Source organism: Centroberyx gerrardi, chromosome 15, assembly GCF_048128805.1.
Source record: "Centroberyx gerrardi isolate f3 chromosome 15, fCenGer3.hap1.cur.20231027, whole genome shotgun sequence".
NCBI lineage: Eukaryota > Metazoa > Chordata > Actinopteri > Beryciformes > Berycidae > Centroberyx > Centroberyx gerrardi.
The window spans coordinates 11,889,703-11,912,876 of NC_136011.1; the positions used below are offsets into that span (position 1 = coordinate 11,889,703).

The following is a 23,174-nucleotide window of genomic DNA, read 5'->3' on the forward strand; positions in this document are numbered from 1 at the left end:
CTGGACACTTATGGCACGCTCATGACACATCTAGCACACCATCATAAGATCATAACATCATGACACACTTACTGTTTGGCACATCTAGCACTCCTCTATATAGCCATATAATGACATACTCAGAACACATCTAGCTTTTTCCATAGTGTAGTAGAGTCATTATCTTTGCACTGACAGCATGTGTGTGTTTACACTTACTCTTGTTCTGAGCCTCTTTGCTCTTGTAGGCTTTCTATAGGTTTTGCTCATCTGTGGAATACACAATACAGTCTCTTCCACATATGCCTTCTTGTTTTTTCTCTGACTATATTGATGCCACAGTAGCTGCTTGTCTCCCTCAGAGTAGCTATGGTAACTGGTTAATAGGTTAAGCTTTTACTGTAGCCCACACAAGGTTGGAAAAAAACAGCAAAATGCAATAAATAACATTCATTTTGCCACTTGTCTAATTTCTGGGAAAAAAATTAATAAAAAATTCTAGTTCATGAGTAGATGTGTATCTAAATAAAATACATGTCCATATGGTGTGCAACTACATAATTACCTCCGCCAAGGAGGTTATGTTTTCAGTGCCGTTTGTTTGTTTGTCTGTTAGCAGGATTACGGAAAAACTACTGGCCCGATTTTCATGAAACTTCGTGGAAGAGTGTAGCATGGGCCAAGGAAGAACCCATTAAATTTTGGAGCGGATCCGGATCCGACTCATGAACAAGCAATAATAGCACGAACCTTGGCGGAGGTCTGCGCTCTCCGAGTGACCTTCTAGTTTACTTATGATTACATTATGTATGTGTCAAATCTCACATCATGATGTGCCTAATAATTGTGTCATGAATGTAATGCATCATAACTACATTAAGGGTCAAGAAAAATAATGTGACAATACATGGGTGAAGGCATGCTTATAGATGTGTCATGAATGTGTCAGTTAATAAAATACTTACAAGAATTTCTAAAGAATAAATCATCCATGGAGGAAAGTAGCCATTTTCATTTTTTTTTTTACTGAATCATATGTAAAGCATGAAGTAAAGGATAATTAAATCTCCTCATTTTAGCATTATTTTTTATTATACATGTAACTATTATAATCTTGTTATATTTTTATTTATTTATTGTAATGTATGTGCATTCATTTATTAGCATACTTAATTAGTTGCATATTTAGACACAGTGACATTTGGCCAGTCCTGTTACTTGCCAGTTGTGTTGCTTTATTTCAGTATCACTATGATGCCTTTCACTGTGCAACTTTTAAAAAGCTGAAGCCTGTTGCTTGAGATATTTTTTTTGCTTACAAAGCGACAATGTAAAGACTCCTGGAAACTATAATAACAATATGGCACTGGAAAATATGGGACTCATAACAACAATAAAAAAATTACATGTAAAACATACAAAAAAACGACTCCTGTGAAGAGGTAAATCCTCGCCTATTTTAATATGGAATTCATAATAACTGATTGGGCGTAATTACATGCATGCAGCAGAAAACATATAATTTGTTATGAAGTCATGCATAACAATAATATGCCTCATGTTAACAAAAAATGTAAATAACATAACCACAGTAAAAACAAAGTCATGAATAATTAAATGCAACATACAATGTGTGAGTGCAAGTCAAAACAAGAGCCCCATAGGCTTTGATACAAGATGGTGAAGTGATCCTTGTATTCCTATGAGGCTGAAGCCCATTCCACATGACAGGTGAGTGAGTGGCAGACTGAGTAGTCGTCTTGCTCAAGGAAATGTGGTAAGGGTGGAGGCAGAGACTGTGGAGAGGTGAGGGCAGAGGCATTGCAGATGCAGAGGGGAGGGATATCAGACTCTGTATCAAACAGACAAAGCTATCTACCTTGCAAGTCAGCTTTCATCAATGCAACTTTTGTCAGCAAAATAATAAGAAAGGAAAAGGCAAAGTATACCAACTGTTAGTAAAGCACCGAGATGTCAGAGGCGGTTTAGCAGAGACACAGACTGTTGAAGCAGGAGAGACAGTGAGTGAGGAATGAGACAGATAATTCCTCGGAAAGAGCCAGAGGGGGAAGATTGTAGAATGGAGGCCGAGTTAAGGGAAATGCTCTGTTTTAACAGTAACCACTCTCTACATTGCGTCAGTGAATATGAAGTATAGAGGGAAATGTAAAAACATGCACGTGTTTAGTCGTTATTATGGGAAGTGGCTATGGTTTTGTCTATTATGTAAAGTCCTCTACAGTATATATAAAAATCACATATTTGCTGTCATGCACAATCTGATAAAGTTCCCTCTTTCACTCACCCGCTATCAATATTTACAGACTATCTACTCACTCCATCACCACGACTCAATAAACGTGTTATCGTAGAGACCGTTTCCCACTGATAGTGATCACTGATTCTGCATGGCACATAACACAAACAGCAAATTTGCCCACATCGGGCACTGAACATGATTATATTTGTAATGTTGGGAACATGGAAAGATCAGAAGTTGTGTGCTTAATAGAAAAGAATGGCTGGCATTGTGAAATCTGAAATTAAACTAAGTGAGTGACGTTGAAAAATAAATCAAATATTGTCTTTGGATGTGGTGCACACATTAGACTGGGCAAATAATATTCATGCATGCAACAAAGGCTTCATACATAATTCAAGAGGATTGCTTCTGGCAAACACTCAGATCCAGCAAGCATGCATAGAGCAAAACAGAATGGGGATAAAATGGAAAATAACACTGGCAGTACAAATATGGCAGAGAGCGTAATCTGATTATGGCCAAGTGAAACAGAAATGATTGCCGGTGGAGGAGTGTCAGAGCTTGATACATCCTAACAGAATACTAACACACTTTATGGATGTTAAATGATGTGCCACAGGTTGTCAGTGTGGGTGCCTGGGTGGGTGTGCCTGACGGTGTGTGTGTCCATGTACACACAAGCGGAAGACTGGGGAGACTGATCAGCATTACAGTATTTGCATGATGTTGCATTCACCCCTCAAGGATGGTTATGTGATAATGAGGGGAATCCAGAGGAATTACAGTGTTGCATCGAGGGCTTTTCCCCGAATTTATCAATGAAATCGCCTAAAAATTTGTTCTGTTTCTTTTTAAAATCCCAAATGGTAGACAGCCTCCCATTTTAAGCAGCTAAGCCAACATCATTCAAAAGTGAGCATCATTTTGACACCTGCTATCAGGACCTGCCTAACTACCGGGATAAAAGAAGTTAGACACATAAGGCTTGCTGTTACCCCTAGTGGCTGGGGGGGGGGGGGGGGGGGGGGGGCTACTCACCTTCACAGCCCCTCTCTATCTGTCCCACACAGTCCAGGGCATCTGACATCAGGTCTGGGAGGCGTCCGTTTAGATCCACTGATGCCAGACAACCTTGGAAACCCTCCTTGGCATGCACCAGTTTGGGAAGCTCCTTGAACATCTCCTTGGCCACCCCACCAATGTAAAGGTCACCTGAACAGACAGAAACATACAGAGGGATGCAGAGTTGCATCTACTGTATAAGACTGAGGTGGCAGAAACCTGGAACTATAGGCATCTGCAAAGGTGCATGATGCACTTCTTCCCATGTACAGTACAGAAGAGGAGAGGAGTAAGGAGTGCTACTTATTAGAAATATGACAACACTGACCCCTAGTGGATGATAAAAAAAAAAAAAACCTCACACTACGACATCATATTGTGCATATTAGTTTACTGGCTCCATTATGAATTGCAGAAGGTGGCCACTTTACATTTTATCTTAAATCCAGAACCAAGCAATATGACAATATCAAATATGTCCTGAAAAATACATAATTTAATGTATGTGTTGTAATCTTGTAATCCATTGCATTTTTCTGACTCAAAACCAGGAGTTTGGGATTATCCTCAGTTATCCAATAATTTGAATACAATAATTATCAATCATGATTTATCATCTTTTCTATCTGTATGATAGATTTTTATTTATATTATGATATGTGAAGTTATTATAGTTACTAAGTATTTGTAATCACAAATAATAGTAAGTATTGCAATTGTGTTAAAATAATGTTACTACTTAACCCTCGATTTAAATTACTCTTGTAGGCAGAGCCAATAATTGAGACAGCAGCTCGAGCAAGTTACTGTCTTATGAAGAGATCATTCTTTCAATGAAATGAAATGATTATTGTAAAAAAAGACAAATTTACACAAATGATGACAAAAAATAAAAACAAATACAAAAATAATGGCCTGAGCTTCTGAAAGAACAACAGTAACAAGACTAAAATGACTCGAAATTTTTGTTGACAACAACATGACAATCTAATCTAAACGTTAATATTGCTATGATATAATAAGCATCACTGCCTACACACCCTTCAGGTCCAGGTTTTTGGCTCCTGTGGTAGTCTGGGTGGTGATCTTGGTGTCGATCTTGACCATGTGGAGGTTGTTTGTGTCCCTGGAGATTATGACATTGTGCCAGTGGTTGTCGTTCAGGGGCTTGTTAGAGTTGCCCTTGATCAAATGGGCTCCATTTCCCAGGTCAGACACATAGTGCAGGTACCTGGAATCAGATATTTCGCATAATGAGTGGATGCAACCATGGAAACGAATGGGAGTACATCAAAGTGAGGCATAATCTAAACTAAGATTTGAAGATTGTAGCATTGCAGGTGTCATCGTAATTCAAATAAAAAAACAAGGTTATTGTTTTTACAGTTTGTTTCAAATGTGTTGTCAAGTCTAGTTTATTTACAGAGTGCTTTTTACAAATAGGACTGTCATCAAGTGCTTTATAGACAACAAAGGACGCAACACAGATAATAACAAGGATAATAAAAGCAAGACTGAGCACAAATACATCAAAAACTCCAAGAAACAGGGCGTGTGTGTGTGTGTGTGTGTATGTGTGTGTGAGTGTGTGTGTATGTGTATGAGCTATGAGCCCACATACACATGTGTGAGTAGATATGAGAGTATCAGGCAGCACAGCAGTCTGCAGGAGGGCTAAGTGAACGACAGACTGCAGAGTTAACATTGGTTCTAGGCTGTGCTGAAAAACTGGGTCTTGAGTCTGGACTTAATTTCTTTAGTCCATAGGCACATTATGATTTACACACTCCTTTAATGTTTTTGCACATGGCATAACACCTTAACTTCAGGCATTACTTAAAAGAGGGTCATTCTATATGCTGCAATCTGGCAATGAGAAGTGAAGCCCTGTGTAGCCAATTCCCTTTTATGTTGGGTGTTTGTTGTGCCTTCATGATGATTAAAAAGAACAGTAATAGCCGAAAGCCCTTTCAGTAAATATTCTGGCATGGAGGTGATAAGAAAAGAATTTGAATCCCCACACTGATGGCATGAAAAGCTGTCAAGAATTAAATTTCGTCTAAAAATGGCCATACAGTAGGAAGAGATGTAGTATTAAAGTCAGAATCCGCAAGATTCTCATATAAATAAATGTTTAGCTACTTCTAGTGATTCAACTTATACTCAATTCATCAAAGCTTTTACATCTGCTTTTCTAAACACCCGGTGTCGGGTAGCTCTTTCCCGGGAAAAAAATAAATATCTTGTGTGTATTCCAAACAAACCGCTGTTACTGCTGCTGAAATGCAACTGGGTAGTTAGCATGAGCAGCGATAGCCACCATGGCTGAACAGACAAAGAAAAACTACATATGTCACAGTACTGGACACACTGTCTGATTGACAGGTGATCTCTGGGAAGTGCAGTGCAGAAACACCACAGCAATGAAAAAACATCTCGAGGACCACTTTAAGGTCCAAATAGCCCAATCAAAACACTTGAAGATGTACCAGAATCATTAAAACTGATATGTGCCTAGATCTGTGTATGGGAGAAAGCCTAATCAAAGTTTCTGCAGCGTCAACTTACCCCTTGACCAGCTCCACCACAATGAAGTCATTTCCGTCCCCGCTGTTGAACAGGATGAGGCCGTCAGAGGAGGTGGTTTTGAACTGGAAGAAAAGGTGCATGGAGTAGTAGGCCTGTAGGGTAGTGAGGGTCACATAGCTGGAGCGCGACTTGAAGGTGACAGGGTCAGCAATGATGTTCTTGAAGCCAATCATGGCATTGAGCTCACAGTAATCAATGTCACCGTTTTTACAGAGGTCTATGTAGGCCATGCCATTGAAGGAGAGGCTCTGCAGATGGCCAATGAAGTTGGACGGCACCATGGACATGTAGCGCTTCTCTGTCACAATACCCGTCTCAATGTTATGGAACTCCAGTTGGGTGTGGTCACCCGCCATTTGACCTTTGATCAGCAGAAGGGGGTGGGGAGGGAGAGAGGATATTATTGGGGGGCTGGGGGGAGTTCATGCATCCTGGGTCAACTACCCATGCTCCAAATAATAATACTAATACTTATAATAATAATAATAATATAGGAGGCAGAAGAAATAGAAGTCAACAGGCTGAAATGGGTTCTCTGACAAAACTAAAAGTTTATAAAAGCAGGACTCAAGTCTTCCAATGCATGCATTTTCATCTTTTCCAAAGTCTTGTAGCCCTACCTGCAAAAAAAAGTTATTGTTTTCTGTGTAGATTTTAGTCAATAATAACTTGCCATTGAGTTAAAGCAATTTAGATAGAAATAGGGTGTTACAAAATTGTATGACAAAAATGTAGACTGGAACAAAACAATGCATGGGTCTGAATTTTTTGTTTTGTTTTGTTTTGTTTTTTAACAAATATGGTCTCTACTGGAGTCCAGGGTAATGAAGATATCTCTGACTAAAAAACTAGCAGCCACATTTTTTATCAGCTGCAGACAAGAGATTATTTTGACTGAGGAAAAGTTGCAATGGTCTACTAACCCTAACCCAAAAGAAACCAAAAATGTATGATGGCTTTCTCCATATCAGCAAAAACTAAAATCTGTCACAGCATAGTCTAGTAAAGAACGATACACTTTAAGTTATCTTTTCTCTTCTGTTCTGTAATGGAGCATGTGTCTTACCTAGAATATGAGCCCAACAAATGTTATGGAAGGTCTAAGTCTACAAGAGAAAAAATGCTATTCTGTTGCAGGAGTGGAGGGTCAGAAGTACCTTCTACAGGCGGCAGATCATCTACGGTCAGTTTCAAACTCTTTCCCCTCCTGAACACACGCACTGTGTGCCACTCATTATCGTTCAGATTCTGACCCGCAAAAATAGTCTCTGGACCTTTGCCTGCAGGACAGTCCAAACAATGGTTAACACACATGCATACATACACACACATACATCAACAGACAGGCTCAGAGATAGTAGATATAAACAGATGGAGGGAGGGGGAGATAGAAAGGAAGAAAGAGTGAATGAGTTAAGCAGTTTGACAGAGGCAGAAAACATTAAGGTAAACATAGTTAATGGTCCATAAAAACGCATCATTCTGACTTGCATTTGCTGTATTGGCCGCATCATTAGATAAGGCATCAGATTTCACAGTTCTCACTGAACACCATTTTCTTCACACAGAGGAGGGAGGCAGTAATCAGGCAGCCAAGTTGTTATTACCTACAGTATGCAAATAAACTGCTTTGCTGTAAAGGTATAGTCTATAGGTATAGTGTCTGTGCTCTGCTAAGACATGACATTGTGAAGAGAAACATGCATCAGTGGACAAATGATAGCCAATAATGATATGATAGCATGGTAATAAGGAAATGAGCAATTAGCTTTTTTTTTTGTTTTGTTTTTGTTTTTTTGGTTAGCCCAAAAAACAAGGGAAGATGAGACTTTTCAGAGTAGAAATTCTGTCATTTCCTGTGAATTATCCTTTTTAGAAATTTTTATTCCTATTACGCCACTTGGTGGCAGCAAATTACCACCAAAAGGCTATGACAGAGCTAGACACGAAACAACCGAGCATCACTCTCCATCTTGTTTACCTATAACAGTGCAACCCAATATTGTATTTCTCTCATCTCCACCACATGAAATGAAGTAGTGATACTGAAAAGAATACTTGCATAATGTAAGCAATATGCAAGGTGGTAGAAAGAGCCCCATGGCAGTGAGGCAGACAGGTCGATGTCCCTGGCAATCCAGTAGTAGAAAAAAGGAAATACAGAATGTGATTTTTATTAGCACCCGTGAGAATGAATGGGTGTTTGAAAAAAGTATGAATATGCCTTGAGGAAGCAAGACACTAGCCCATGATATGTTGTTATCTAGGCTATTGACAGGTTAGAACCCAAATTTAATACTCTATATTTTTCAGCCAGTGGTGCTACAATAATTATTCACTCTGATGGACTTTCAAACAATTCAATACATCCAATAATAATACCCAGTGACCATTTAAATAAATTTAATTCATAACACAATGGCTGTTTCAATTCATCCCTTCACTGAATCCTGAAAGCAACATTTAATATTTCTTGAGCTGTACCACAGCTAACAGACGTGAATGGAGATGTCACATCCGATCAAGGTGCCAAAGAGCTCTGGAAGAGATAATCAAATTCACAATCACAGATAAATCAGAGCGACTGCACCACATCTCAGTGATCTCATTCAGCAGATAAAAAAGTCTCTCTCCAAAAGATATGCTTCTGTATTTAGAAATTCCAACACTGGTCCAATTGGGGCAAGACATTATTTTTTCATGCAGCCTCTGTCTTAGAGCATCTTTGAATTTCTGTATATCTCTGATGTTCCCCTGCCAGGCGCACATATACCAAACAGGCCAATGAGGATGTGCCACTGTGACAATATTAAAATCCCCAGGCTCCAGATACCTTGCCCACTGTGGGGAGCATTTCAGATGGGTGCCAGGTTCATTCCACTGAACCCATTTATGGCTATTTATTTCCTCCTTTTCTGCAATCTTCAAAGCCCCAATGCAATGTGTATGCAAATCTGAGGGTGCCAAAGTACTGGGACACACTCAATCTCAGAGGCGCAGTTCTGCTTTGTAAGCACTAAACACCGGGGCAGGATTGAAACCAGACGACTGGCGAGGGATTAAGGGGGAGAGATATGAAATAATGGGATGGAGTTGGACTTGAAAGGATGCTTGATCTTTGCCTTCCGTCATCCTGTCCTTGTTGCTCTCCAAGGAGGAAAGAAAAGGAAGGGGAAAAGAGGTCAATCGCATTAAGCAGCACATTCCTGTGCGACATACACTACTGTAGGGCTAGGTTTAAGCCTGTAGTGCAGTCTGTGGTCCAAGCCTCCGGCCACTGGCCAGACAGTAAGGGCCTTTAGCCCACTGTCTGCTGCAGCCAGCCCTCTCTAGTGTCCTCTCTGATGGTGATCTATCTGCAGTGATGGATCTACAGTGATCTCTCCCTGCCTCATTGACTTCAGGCCCAAGGGAACAGTGGAAAAGTGTGGTACAGGGCAGGATGAGAAGATGTGATTATCCAGTCAATCAGCTCTGGCTGGCTGGATGACAGGCTGGATATGGGGCTGCCTGCCCCCACACTGTGACTCACCCAGGTGGAGTGGAGAGGGACTCTCTGACCACACAGCAGGCCACTACTGCTGGATTACTGTCAACACAGACATCAAACCCTGCGGACATGGCTAGGACAGCTTAGCAGGCCATACTAGGAGACCTGCTTGTCCAATCAATACCTTGCTAATTGAAAACCCATTGTAAAAAATGTTCAAACATTCATAGGTTAAATGGTGTTAAAACAACAAATGACGACAATCAATACTGACCCACTATTTCATGCCATTCGCACTGACTTTTAGGTGTCCTATAAACAGACTGTTCCCGACATTACACTCATTATTGAAAAGGCTGAAAAGGCTTTTTTGAAAAAGGCTAAGTCTTACTGTAATTACATCACAGGAAAGTGAGTACTTCTAGCAATAATTGCCTAACTGTGTCACATAAACCATGTTCTGGCTTAATAAGAAAACACTTCTGTACGCTATAACTGTAATTGGATATCAGTGTTTTTAACATCCCCATTTAATGCTTTTAGAGTCACTTGCTAATGTTTCCATTACAACGACCCATGAGCCTACTTGTTAGCCTTTTTATGAAACTAAGACATTGCAACCATGAAGAACATCCTCATAATGGTTTGGCTCTTATTTCCAGCTCATTTGTTAAAGCACTTCATTGTTCTCTTCCACCAGATGCTATGCTTTCGCTGGTGGACACACACAAACCTAGACCAAGGTAGCAAGGTCCGATTCTAATTGGCAAATTGCAGCTGACCTCATTAGCATGGCAGGACTTAGTAAACTTGCCAAATAATTGGTAATTTCATGTGGTCATAATTTAATTTGTGTTCCTCTTCGTAGTTCTAGCCTTACTGTGTCAGCAGTGGGACATTTTGTATCCTTAAGTCCACCAGTCTACACTATAATTAGCCCATAAACAACTGATAGAATCAAGTAGTCTGCTCGACACATTCCTTCATTTGTTGCCAAAGATTAGGAAAGCCTCATTTACCATTCCTAGCATGGGGGTGGGCACCATGAAACTCCATTACACCATAGCGTGGGTAAATACTCCATTCTGACTGGCTGGAGGGTGTCCATTATTTTTGTTTACACCATGGCCTGAGTGAATTCTCAGTTCTTATTGGCTGGAGGGTATTCATTACTTTTAATCGGACCCCTCTGACATGACTGTTTGATCACTGCTCTAAATTAATATGCTAGCAAGATTTGAGCATTCCATCTCGGCTATACACTGACATAATCAATGAGTTGAATAAATAGGTTTTAAAGTTGCCTCCAAAATGTTACTGATCAGAGCTCATGAAAGCACTAGTCATCCAATATTTCTTATCTTTTAGCCCAGATGTTATAATGTAACCAAAAAAACATTGAGGTACGTTTGCTGCTCGTATCAGCAGTAATGCCAGTGACATCTGTAACTTTAAAAATCCCAGTGTAATTCATAACTGCTAAAACTGCTCTAGCAATGCAGTTTTGAATGTATATGTGCAATATGTACAATATGTACAATATTTGGAAATGCCAGTATTAATGCTAATTAAATTTAACTCATCACCTGGTTAGCAGGCAAGTAGGTTCTCAAGCACTGCTGAAAGAAAGTTACAGTGGTTGCAGAGGTGCTACCCTACAACAGTTGGCAATAAATAAGTCAAATTAGCACTTCATTTATTCAGCATTTTGTTGCCCATCTTACTTTTGTGTCGAGTCATTCTTCGCCTCTGGATCATCCCTTAAAATCACTTTATCTATTATTCCTTACATTGTGCATCTGCGTAAATGATTTATGCATACAAGGAATCCCTGCACCTCTTTCACACTGAATAAGTTCAAAATCAAAGATTGATGCCTGAATATCATCAATCATGGGATACAAAATTGCCTTGAGATGTTGCCAAAAGAAAGTCATGGAAAGAATAATCACATAAAGATGCCCTCATCAACATATCCTGACTACACTGTAAATTGTGATTATACTGCAGTTCAAGTTAATGAATAATACAACACCAGCATGGCAGACAAAAAAGCCAATCTGTCACAAGATATTTTTAGTGTATATTTTTAGTTTGTTGTCACTCAGTGCCTGTTAACAGTGTTTAAGTCGAAGTGGCAGTGTTTTCTTCAGACAGCTCCGGGCAGCCCCAGGGAGCCTAGGTCCCTAATTGACAGTGATGTGTTCTTTGAGTCGGTGCTGAAATTCTTCATCCACCAAGCTGACCGGAGCTGCAGCGCCTGACAAGACACATTAATTAACACGAGAAAAAAAGAGGACAAAAATAACACGGAGAAAAATAACAACCTAGAAAAAAAAAATTAAACGCTAACTCTTCCTAAATAGAACTTTGGTTTTAAAAAAATGCATTGGCTTAGCACAGTTCTTTCCAAGAACTTCAATTAAACATTTTTCTATGACACAATTAGGTCTGGATCTATGAAAGAAAGAACTGCTGTTTCCTTTCTTTTTTCTCCATTTTACTTAAGCATGAGCTTCTCCATTGGCATGTTCCCAAATGTTGATGGAACCAATTTTACCAAGACGATTTGTCATTTAGCTTTAGCTTAGTCTAGTGATGTGTGCAAAACATCCACACTAAAGCCTGTGCCATCAATACACAATAGATTCATGTCATTCTAACATGAAAACATCCAATATTCCTAGAGTTGTGACAACATGAAGCATTGTGTAATAGTCAGTGGAGACCGTGGATTGCAGCAGCACTTTTTTGCCATGTAGAATCAAGAGACTACATCAACAAACTGTGCACAAACAAAACCAAGGCTTGTAGACCATGTCACTTTAAAACCCCTTAAATCCAAAAACACAAGGAACTAGTGATGCATGGTAATTTTTAAGCCTGCATTCTTCCAACTCATTTAATAGCCAATCTGAACCCTTCCAGCCTATTAGCACACAGTGATTTGTACTAGACCTGAATCTGCCACTATTAAAAAGAAATAATTCATTTCATGCCAATGTTTACAGCAATCATTATACCTACATCTTAAAGATTATGTACTTTATGACATTTAGAGCTTCTTTTCTCAGAGCAGCACTTGTTCCATTGGCAGTACTACATAGGGTCATACTGGGTTACTTTCACCTTTAGAAGAGTGAAAGCAAATTATATATTATATTAATATTAGTGAAGGGAATGAATAACTAACCATAGAAATGAAGTACTCTGCCATATGTGTGGCAGGCATTAGAATTGGAATTATTGGTGTTCAATGTGTGCACAGATTATGCCTTCACAATATCATTATAAACAAAGAATGACCTTTTAACGCATTGTAGGAGGGAATTAGAGCTTAGGGTTTCTGATTTGCATACACAAACAAGGGACACATTCCAAGATGCATGAACAATGCTATTTAGCATTTAGAAAGGTGTTAAGAAGGGCTGGCTCAGAGAGGCATGTCTAGAGGTCACGTCATGTGATGCTGTGTGGAGGCGTTTGTTGTGTAAGTCTCCGATTCTCATCATGCAATGACCTTCAAATAACTCTTCAGACACAAATAGATCCATCTCTATACGTAGCTGTGAGAAATGTACTGATGCCTTAAACTGTCTAATTTCTATTGGTGACAATCTTCGGTCATGATACTGATAGCGTGTCTATCACTTCAGAATCATTAAACAGGAAGAAGTCTCATGTATTATGACTCCAGAGAAGCAATCATTAATTCATCACTGTTCCTGAATAATAAATGTCAGAGATATTTCCCTCCCAAAATATTGCAATGTAACCTCTTTGTTGAAACACACACACACACACACAGACAGACAGACACACACACCCTCTATGAATCCCACTACAAGATCTATTCTCTCTCCCTCCCTCTTCATCCCTTTCTTTCTGCTCTGTGAGGCAGGTTAATGAGAATAATAAAATCACACTCTGTATTTCCTTTCTGCCTCGAACGGCCTCATCAATTTACAAGCAGCATGAAATACTGAAGTTAAAAAGAAACAAAAAAAAACAGAAGGGAAGCCAGGGAAATCATGCATGTCTAAAATACCTGCACTTCCAACGCATGCATTTTATATCAGTCTGAATTTAGGAGTGCCAAGGTTCGTTAATTAGAAACAACTGAGTGTGTAGCATCACAGTTGACTGCCATATTTGGGTTTGTCATTAATTCGAGCCTCCCTCCATCTCCTCCCCGACTCATTATTCTGCCGGACAGCAGATGCACACAACACCACCAAGCATTTCTAAAGCACCCATATCTCTTGGAATTGGTATGATAAAATGTAATGTCTATGTCGATGCGAGATGCCAGTCAGATATATTACACTGCATTGATTGAATTCCCAATGCCATAGCTTTAGTATATTTGAATTTCAGGATCATATACTGGCTGCAGAAGGAAACATGGTCAGCATGGTTTATCAATCGAATCTAAGTACACTGCTGCCTCATTTCCTATCAAAAGACAGTTCTAGGTACTAAAACATGAATGACCATCAAGTGTCCAGAACAGTAAGAGGTAGAGAAGAAGAAAGGTGAACAGTAACTTACTGGAGGTACAGTTAATCCTGATACAATCTAGATGGGGGAGAATAGATGAGAGATAAATTCATCTTTCAACGTTACAGCTGCAGACATCATCAAAGCAGACAGTCCACCCCTCTGGGGACACACACACGGACACTCTCCGTCCTCTGATGCTCTCACCCACAGCCCTGAGCCACAGTGATCCGGTAACAGCACTGCAGCGGATTTGTGCCAGAGGAGCACGGCATTGCTTTACAGGAGCCAACGCCACGGCAAATTGTAATACAAAACCACAAGGCCGTAGGTTTGGCTAAATTACACTGTTTTCATTGTTTTGTTTCACTTTGTTTGTCTATGTATCCAAATGTGAAATGTTTACTGTTTTAAACCGAGTGTGTCAAGCTAGAGGAGGATATGTCTTGGATTATCTACAATAGGAGAGCATCAGATTGTGGTCAGGGTCAGACAGGGCCACTTGGGAGGCGTTCCAAGGCTACATTCTTTCTTACAGACTTTGCTGAGACTTGATTTAAAGACTTTGCCACAATCGGCCACACTGCCCTCTAAAAGTTGAGCAAGGGAGCAAATGCGGACTGTTTAAATGTGCAATTGAAAAGCTTTGAACAAAATACTGCATGGAGCCTACTCTGGTCATGCATTGGGACAGCACTTTCTCACAGTACATTTCCACCTCTATATCTTGTTAGAGTCAATAATCTTGTTACAGGCATTCTTTTTAATAACTTAATAATGATATGCACTGTCAACAACGAATATCTGTGTCTCACTAGTAGTAGTAGAAGTAGTAGAAGTACGACTATGGTTACAAAAAACACTACCACTATTATTATCTCTGCTACTAACGCTGCAACTAATAACTGTATTGATTCTGCCACAAACAGTAAATGTTAACTGTTATTGCGACTAACAGAATAACAGAGACTGCTAAAAAATATTTCACAAGAGCCAACAGAAGTCTCATATAATGCCTCTATTTGTGCCTCTCTGTGTACCTCACTCTGTCTCCTAATGCGTAGCCAGTGTTGTGCTGTGAGAAAGGTGACCCAGATCCAAGCCCAGCCCTCCTTCCCATTTGGCCCTGCCTGTCGTGTGTTGTCAACCACAGCAGAAAAGTGGTCGCAAACAGCCAGAGACCAACACTAGCCCACCCTTAACAGGGAATGCTCCGCTTTTGAAATGGGGACGAGAAAGACAGACTTCAAGGGCTGGCGGCCGGGGACAAAGTGAAAACTGTAAAATGTGTCAAAGATAATTCAAAAGAAAACAAAACACAATGAACCGTTGTTCTCATCAGAGGGCATCTTTTTGTAGTGGCGGTGATCTGACTTGTCAGCCCTGTCAATGTGTGGCGCTGTGGTCTTCCGTGGTGGGATACATGCCTCCCCGGTTGACAGCAGACACAGGCTGTCTTCTTTGTATGCGCCGCTAAACGGCACCGCTTAGGGAGCCCATTTCTGTTTAGCCAGTGGAAAGGAGAAATAGATGGCTATCATTTCTGCAGCATTGCTCTGTTTGGGAGATATCAAACTTTTCACAGGCATCGTTGGATTCTCTCCTGAGCAAATAGACACACATGCGTACATGCACAAGCGGATGCATGTGCACGCACACACGCACGCACACACACACACACATGCAAGACTCTGTGTGTCTTTCATCTTGTCCTCAACTTTCTGTGCCTTTGCTTAATCTTAAGCAGGGGGGTCAGTCTCAGCGCTCCCCTGTGCTCAATTAAGTCACTGTCGCCTGTTTATGTGCAATCATGCATTATTCCTAGAATTACTAAAGTGCAAAGGTGAACAAACAATAAAATGTGTGTGTGAGAGACCATGTGGGCAGGGCCCTGATTGGTCACAACTGAAAGAAGGGTTGCATCATATCAGGTGTCCTCTGTTACCATTGGCTGAGAGGATTTGTGATAAAAAAAAAAAGGAAAAAAAAAAGACTCTTTCATCTGCAGAAAGATAATTGAGTTCTTCATATGACTGATAACTGGACTTAATTACAAACGATATGGCACCAGGAAAGAATATAGCGGTGTGTGTAACTGGAAGGACGATTCCCTTTTGAGCGGTACAGATGTGCGGACGCTGATCTGAGGTCAGTAGGTGGTCGGGCAGCGAGCATTCCCTGCTGGGCGTATGGCAGCTGTGTGCTCAACTGGCAGTGAGCGGAGAGCCGCAGACTCTGGCCATTGAAAGTCTCTATACCTTCTCCTTCTATTCAACACATACAACAACAATATAGTAGGCTTCATGTGTGTGCGTCTGTGACTATGCGCATTCATAAGTGTTACTGAGCATGATTTAGCTTCACTGGACACACGGCTTTGCTGCTGCGATAGGTGTATTTCCGAGGCGTTACCTAAATTGACAGTCAGCCGGACGCGTCCCGTCTCCAGCTCTAGACGCAGGGTGTCAGCAGATTCCCGCGATGTGGTGGCCATTAGGATGCCATAGGCTCGCTGAGAACGGAAGCGCAGAGACACATCCTCAGCCTCTGTGTGCATCACCACTGGCAGCTGGATCTTCATAAACTTACTGCCGTCGTAGCTGAGGATGGTCGCATCTGCGGAGAAAAAGCAAGATAAGTCATTAGTAAAATATAGTGCGGCAGTTTTACGGTACGTCACTGACAAAGGCTGTCAGTTCCGCTGTCCTGCGTATATTCTATGTACATAATTTATCATTTTGAATTTCCATCTTAATGAAAGAACCACATTTTAATGCACCGTTTTGCTCTATATACAATTCTCATTAGGAGGAAAGTTATGAAGCATGAATATGTATTAGCTTGTTGTCAGTAGCCAAATACAGCTCAGCGTGATTCGAAGCCCACTAGACACACACTGAGATAGGCTACTGTATGTCTGTTTAGACAGATGAATTCAGCATGTGCTAGCGCTGATGCAATACTAGCTTGGCAATACACAGAATCCTAACAGTCTGCACTCATTTATGTGTTGTCCATGAGCATTCAGACCACTCAGATTATGACTGATTACGCTGAGATGTTGATGTAACTCAGGCACAACTCTAGTCCTCCAGGTTTCATTAGATGTGCTTCTCAGATTTGTGGTTTGCATTTACTCATACATAGAAAAGACTATTTTATCTCACCCAAAAAACACAAAGCAAGATATTTCAGCCTATGACTAAATTTGAGTCAACAATTACTTCAATTAAATATAATATAAATATAATAAATCAATGTATCAAGTCAAACCTCACTGACTCACTGAGCAAGTGACTGCACTCTTAAATGCCAGGCACACAGATATGTCATCTAGGAGTAATGTGTGAAGACTTGGCACAAGTCTAATATCACATTACATTGTGCACTACCGCTGACAGCTACCCAAACTCTGCCTGACTCCTGTCTTCTCTGTGCCAATTTAGGCAGCCCCCGTCAATGAGAGCACTGAGTAGGGGAGTGCATGCTAAGGCAGTAGCTGACAAACTACACAAAAACCTGGGGGGTGGTGATGAACGCACCGTGATGATGAGAAGCACAGAAAGGTCTACTAAAAAAATAAAAACCTTATTGGAATGGAAGTAAAGAGAATTTAGGAATGGTCCATCAATACAAACTCAGAGGGTTGATGTTTTCCTAGAGAGCAAGTGACAGCATTGCATCCATAAATTTTGGATCTGCAATATAATAGTGACAAACTACCAAAGGACAAATTGATATTGACTTGGGACAAAAATACAATTGGCTACAGAATTGTAATAGTCTGTGGACCTTTAATATTGAGTTTCTGCACAGGGTGACTGCATTTACTCAAAGCATTAGGCAGCCGTCTGGAGAAATGCTGGGGAGATTGTTTAACACTGGCAGGAGGTTGTAACAGCGTTTCCTGTAACTAAACCATAACCCAATAACAAAGCCATTACTGCAGCTGCAGTGCTGAGACAGATAGAAGCAGATAGTGCAGAGTTGGAGGGAGAGGAGAGCGGGAGTGGCGGGGTGATAGGGTACCAATGTACACACACCACCTCATCACCACTGCCTCGCCACATAGAGCCAATGTCACATCCATCCCCTGGGATGACTCCGTCACATTCCTCACCCAAATCCAATCTCTCCACGCCCTCCTGGGGTATGCTGCAGATGACAGGGGCGTGTGACAAACGAGTTCTCACTGCTAAACTGTCTGCCTCCTGCCAGGCAGCTAAAGCAAAGAGCTGCATTTGGAAACTGTTAGCAGATGCCAAGAAGAAATGGAGCAACTGTTCAAGCTCCTAATACTTGAAAAAATTTTCTTTATTACTAGCAGACATTATCTATATAACCTCATATAAACCTAATGAAAGCTTATAGTGGATGGAACAAATATTTTACTTCTTCACTTTACTTATCTATAGGTACTACATACTTTGTATACAAATAAGCAACAGTAGCTGTTCAGCTAATATGTTGCAATTGGGAAGTTAAGATGTGAAAATTGTGACACCAAACAATGCGTGACGTATCTGAGTGACGAGTCAAATTCCTGCTCCAGCACAAGTGCCAAATCTTTTGAGATGCCTCAACGTGAGATACAGAATTGATAATCCTTGAGGAAAAATTAAAAAACTCAAGGTAAAAAAACAAATCCTACAAAAGGCAAAAATGAAGAAAGTTGCAACAAAATATGTACTGAACTTTACAATGGTGATGAAGATTGATGAAAAATAGTTTATGTAGTCATGAAAAAGATGGGACATTCTATCACTGGGATGTTAATGTACCGACTGTAATTGCACTAAAGAATATGGAACTAATCTGGTGAGTCGACATTCTTTAGAATAAAATAAAAGGCCTACTGAAAGCCAAGGGAAAAAGAAAACTAATGATGTGATTTCACTTTGTCACTTTGAGACTTCTCTCACAATTAAAGAGCATTTTAGTCAGATAAATAATCTTGCCTGGGTGTTTTCTCGATAGGTGGATGAAATTAATCACAATTGGAGTAAATTCATAAATATTGCATTTCATCCTAGATGTCACCTCTGCTGAGATGCATATAAGAGGTTGTCAAAAATGCCATAAATAAGAAAGGCCCAGATAGATATGGAAATATGGAGACTGACATGTGAGGGAATCATTACCTAATGCAAAGTGAGCACCTGTCAAAAATCCAATCCTGGAAGCCCAGTCATTTTTAATGGCACTCCCGTGTTTAATATCAAAATAAATTGAGAGGACTGAAGCTGGAGCTTCTGCCTGTGCCAACCCAACAGGAGGCTGTCAGAGGGGAGATGGAGCATACCAGAGTAAACCAAGCATTCATTTCTGTCTTGTAAAGCACAATACAACATTGTTTCCTGATTTTCACAAGAAAACAAGGAGCAATTGGGGGACCTGCTTTCAGAGGAGTAACAAATAAGGCTGCGCTTCTAACAAGGGGACGAGTAATGGCAGACAGGCACACAGTGAGTTCTCCCTCCGTTCTCCCCCAAGGAGTATAGGCTCTGCAGGAAGGGAGAGCTGTCAGCTGCATGTCACAGGATTGTGACGCCCCACAGTATCAGGGCACCAGGCCCAATCCAATTCAAATTTTGCCGGAAAACAATTGCCAAAGGCTTTTGGAAAATGTATGTTCAATATCCATAATAAACAGGAAGGAATGGCTCAGAGACATCATAAATAATTCAAAGCTGCTCATGTCTTCTTCACTGCAGCCTTCTTTGAATATCTTAGTGTACACAGCCCAAGAAATAGACTCACTGGCTATTAAATGTGTGAAAACAACCTGCCAACTGAAGAGATTTCTAGAGACATGGAAACCATTCCCAGTACAGACAGAGACAGCATCATCCTGGGCCAACTTCACATCTGTTGCCCCAAGTCTAGCTCTGTGACCATACGGCAACTTCATTAGGGCTATGATATGAGAGCAAAGCCAGAAAATGGACCAGTGTGTCTGCTGACAGTGATGGAAAAGGCAACTTCAGCTACTGCTGTCAGGAATACAAGTTCCACCCAAGATCTGCTTAATATTAGATTTAGCATGAGAGGATCAGGTTTTTGTCTTGTTTTTCTGCGAGACTGTTAAAAGGTAATACCATTCAATGTTAATCTGGAGTCGTTGGTTTTTGATTGCTCCATAAAGGTTAGGCAACAAGAATATCGCTGTCTTGAAACCAGAAACTGTAGAAACCGGAGAACCAAAATCCTAATCTAATATGTATAGCCTGGAAAAGCTCTATTGACAATGAACGAGAGGCTGACTTTGTGAACTAATACAATGCTTGCTTTAGCTTTGTATACTTGCATGCATTTGATTGTGTGATAATAGAGTTAACAGCTGTGGTCCACAACATGTGCTTATATCCCCAGGTACCAAATGTGACAAAAAAATTATATATTTTCAGGTGCAAATTTTCTATCATTTAAGCTAAAAAAAAAGATGAAAAAGGTGTATGGGGTGTGTTTGGCACCCCTTACACCTTTTCCGTGTTTTTTCAACACTTTTTTCAACCAATTTTCTGTGTATCTGCGTACATGCCTCAGTGCTTTAGGGACTGAGACAACCAGTTCTCTCTAATTCCTGGCTATAGAGTGGTGAATGGTGACTAACACAGTGCGCTGTCAAAGGGCATGGCAACAACATGTTTTAATGCGAAGATTCAGCAATATTCACCTTTAGGGGCATTTCACCATTATGCAATAACATCCTGCAGCTCTTGGTTTTAGCTTTGGACCAATGGCAAATGGCTTTATTCTCTAAAAAGCTATAAATGTGCTCAAAGAACCAATTTACTATACTTACACTACTTTACATTATGCTATATTCTGTGTATTAACATGTTGTAGATATTGCTGTTGCTATTGCTGTGGACTGTTTTGGAGCATCATATCCTACACCTACTGTAGATATTGGCAATAATGATAGATTCAAACATCCAGTTCAATACAGACCTGCTGTAACAATGTTTTCCAAACGATTGACCCATATATAACAGCAAAATACAGAAGATCCCATTAGCTTATACCATCCAACTAAAACCACTGTTGATAAGTAACACGTCACATGTGATGTGACCTAAATAGAGAAAAGGGAAAAGCAGCAAGGGAAGCAGAAAGAGATGTGCAAAAGTGTGTGTGTTTATGTGCCTACGTGTGCATATGCCAGTATGTGTGTGTGTGTGTGTGTGTGTGTGTGTGTGTGTGTGTGTGTGGGTGTACAGTGCAGGTGGCGTGTGCATACTTGTGTATTGATCTTTATATTGATCTGCTTTATTTATCTTAGGTAATTGCTAAGAACCAAGAGGCCCATTCTCTCTCATCTATCAGTGGCTCCTGTCCTTAAAAATAATGCAATTGTTGTCAGTGTTGGCAATCCAGCATGTCACATCTCATTAGGGAATTTGTGCATGTGTTGCACTGCACCTACTGTGCCATCTGGGAGGCCGCCGCAGCCTTACACTGCAAGACTAATATTTGGGCTAATTAGCAACTGGAGGAACAATGAAGGGGAGGACATTTGGGATGCAGGGGGAAAAATTGCTTTGTCTGCTTAATTAAAATCTCTCAAAATAGGGCGAATGGCTACATTGCTCTCTTCCTCAACTCCACCTCCTGTTCCTTCCACTCGTCGTCCTCCTCCTCCTCCACCATATGCAGTAGCTGTATTTTGCCACCGGGTGGTACACCATGCATGGATAAGTGAGGGCTGGGGTAATTCTTTTGACAGCTCCTCGGCCTGCTGGTGCCTGCTCCATCCTACCAGCGCAGAGGCAATCTGGAGCCATCAAAACAGCTGGCAGCACGCCAGGGCCCATCCTCCGTACCACTGCTCCCACTCACACTCTAGCCGACGCCAGTCTCATGCGCAGAGCAGAGACGGTGAGAAAACAAGATAGTTGCACGGAGAGAGACAGAGAGCGGAGAAGCCAGAAGGGGCTAGAAGGGAGGGGGTCAGAGTGGCAGAGACCTTCGCACAGCACCGCAGTTCGCCACTCGCGCTGTTTGGAAAACAATCCTACGTTTCCCGCTTTAGTTTTCAGATTAAGTCAATATGGATTATACGCCACTCTTTATGAATCCAAGAACATTCTCTAGATAAGTAATTATCATCCTGAAGTGAAAAGATCTGTCTCCCATGCCCACTCCACCTCCCTCATGTACTATGCCCTAATTCCTGTCAACTCATTAGCTAGGATGGAGGCACACATGTGGAAAATCAGAGCAGCGCAGAGCCAAGTCTAACATACATCAGAGATGGAGGAGATTCACAGTTTCTCTCTCTGTCTCTCCCTCTCTCTAGCTCTCTCAGTTCTTTCTCTCAAATTAAATATTCATTTTCTGTGGCATTTTATGTCATTCACTACATAATTTTATAGTCTATCCACAAGGCATGTCACATGCTTCATGACACATTCATGAGTGAACAAACAGCATTTATAACAGCTTCATTACAAATTGGCAAAATGCAAATTTTTATAGTACCGTGCACTTTTTTCTTATGTACTTTTATTTGACTCAGCAGATTTTTAACAATGTCTGTCCCCTCTTCTCCTCCAGACGAGTGCCATAAAACATCCATTAAAGATACTACAGTATGTTCACCTAATTTCAGCCAATGTCCTCCCTCCAAATCCTAAGATAATTAAGGGAACACCATATTTTTTCTTTTAAACTGAATGACTTAAGCTCAGAGGAGAGGCACAAGCACATGTAGAGATCACACTTACTGCGTGGGATGTGTTACACTCCAATTGAAGTTCATTTATTTCCAATGAGAGAATCTGTTACTGCTGTCATTCCGTTTCAGATGCATTGCCTTGTGATAAAGGTGTCGCCTGCAACTTTTGCGTTGATCATGCATGCGTTAACTAAAACAAATATTGGTTTGGCTCATTTGCTGCTAGCACAGCGTTAAGTTTTCGTGATGAAAACATTTCATCAGTGAATCAGAGTTGTAACAAAAGTTTATGTTGTAATAGTACAATTGATAAGCACATCTAATCAGTTTCATCTCAATATGTTTGAGCCGTGAGACCCTGGTGTAGACCTCTGCACACAGTTTACAGCAACAACATTTTTTTTTCAAATATTTGCATTAGAATGGATTTACAGGAATATTTGAAAGACTTTACTGGTCCAGTGAAATATTTATATTGATATTCACTAAAAATCCATAATATGATTTCACACAAATGTCAACTTAAGCTGTTACAAATGGTTATTATTCATTCTTGAATACAACATAAACATGGCATCAGCCTACTAAAAAATGTAACTCTAAAATCCTGG

At 40.6% G+C, this 23,174-nt stretch overlaps 1 protein-coding gene across 21 annotated transcripts in view; it reads right to left on the reverse strand.

The window, feature by feature from the left end:
* The window catches only part of LOC139910623 (neurexin-1a), a 253,219-nt gene that overhangs the window by 125,922 nt on the left and 104,123 nt on the right, over window positions 1-23,174 (reverse strand). For 12 of the 21 annotated variants that reach the window (XM_078288716.1, XM_071897977.2, XM_071897972.2 and 9 more), the window contains 6 exons: window positions 16,296-16,499; window positions 13,935-13,961; window positions 7,051-7,173; window positions 5,873-6,254; window positions 4,345-4,535; window positions 3,281-3,454 (listed from right to left, as the gene is read on the reverse strand). In XM_078288716.1, coding sequence (XP_078144842.1) covers window positions 3,281-3,454; window positions 4,345-4,535; window positions 5,873-6,254; window positions 7,051-7,173; window positions 13,935-13,961; window positions 16,296-16,499 — 1,101 coding nt within the window. Of the gene's footprint in view, window positions 1-1,858; window positions 1,886-3,280; window positions 3,455-4,344; window positions 4,536-5,872; window positions 6,255-7,050; window positions 7,174-13,934; window positions 13,962-16,295; window positions 16,500-23,174 lie in introns of all 21 variants that reach the window. The other 9 variants (XM_071897985.2, XM_071897984.2, XM_071897981.2 and 6 more) reach the window with 2 other exon arrangements.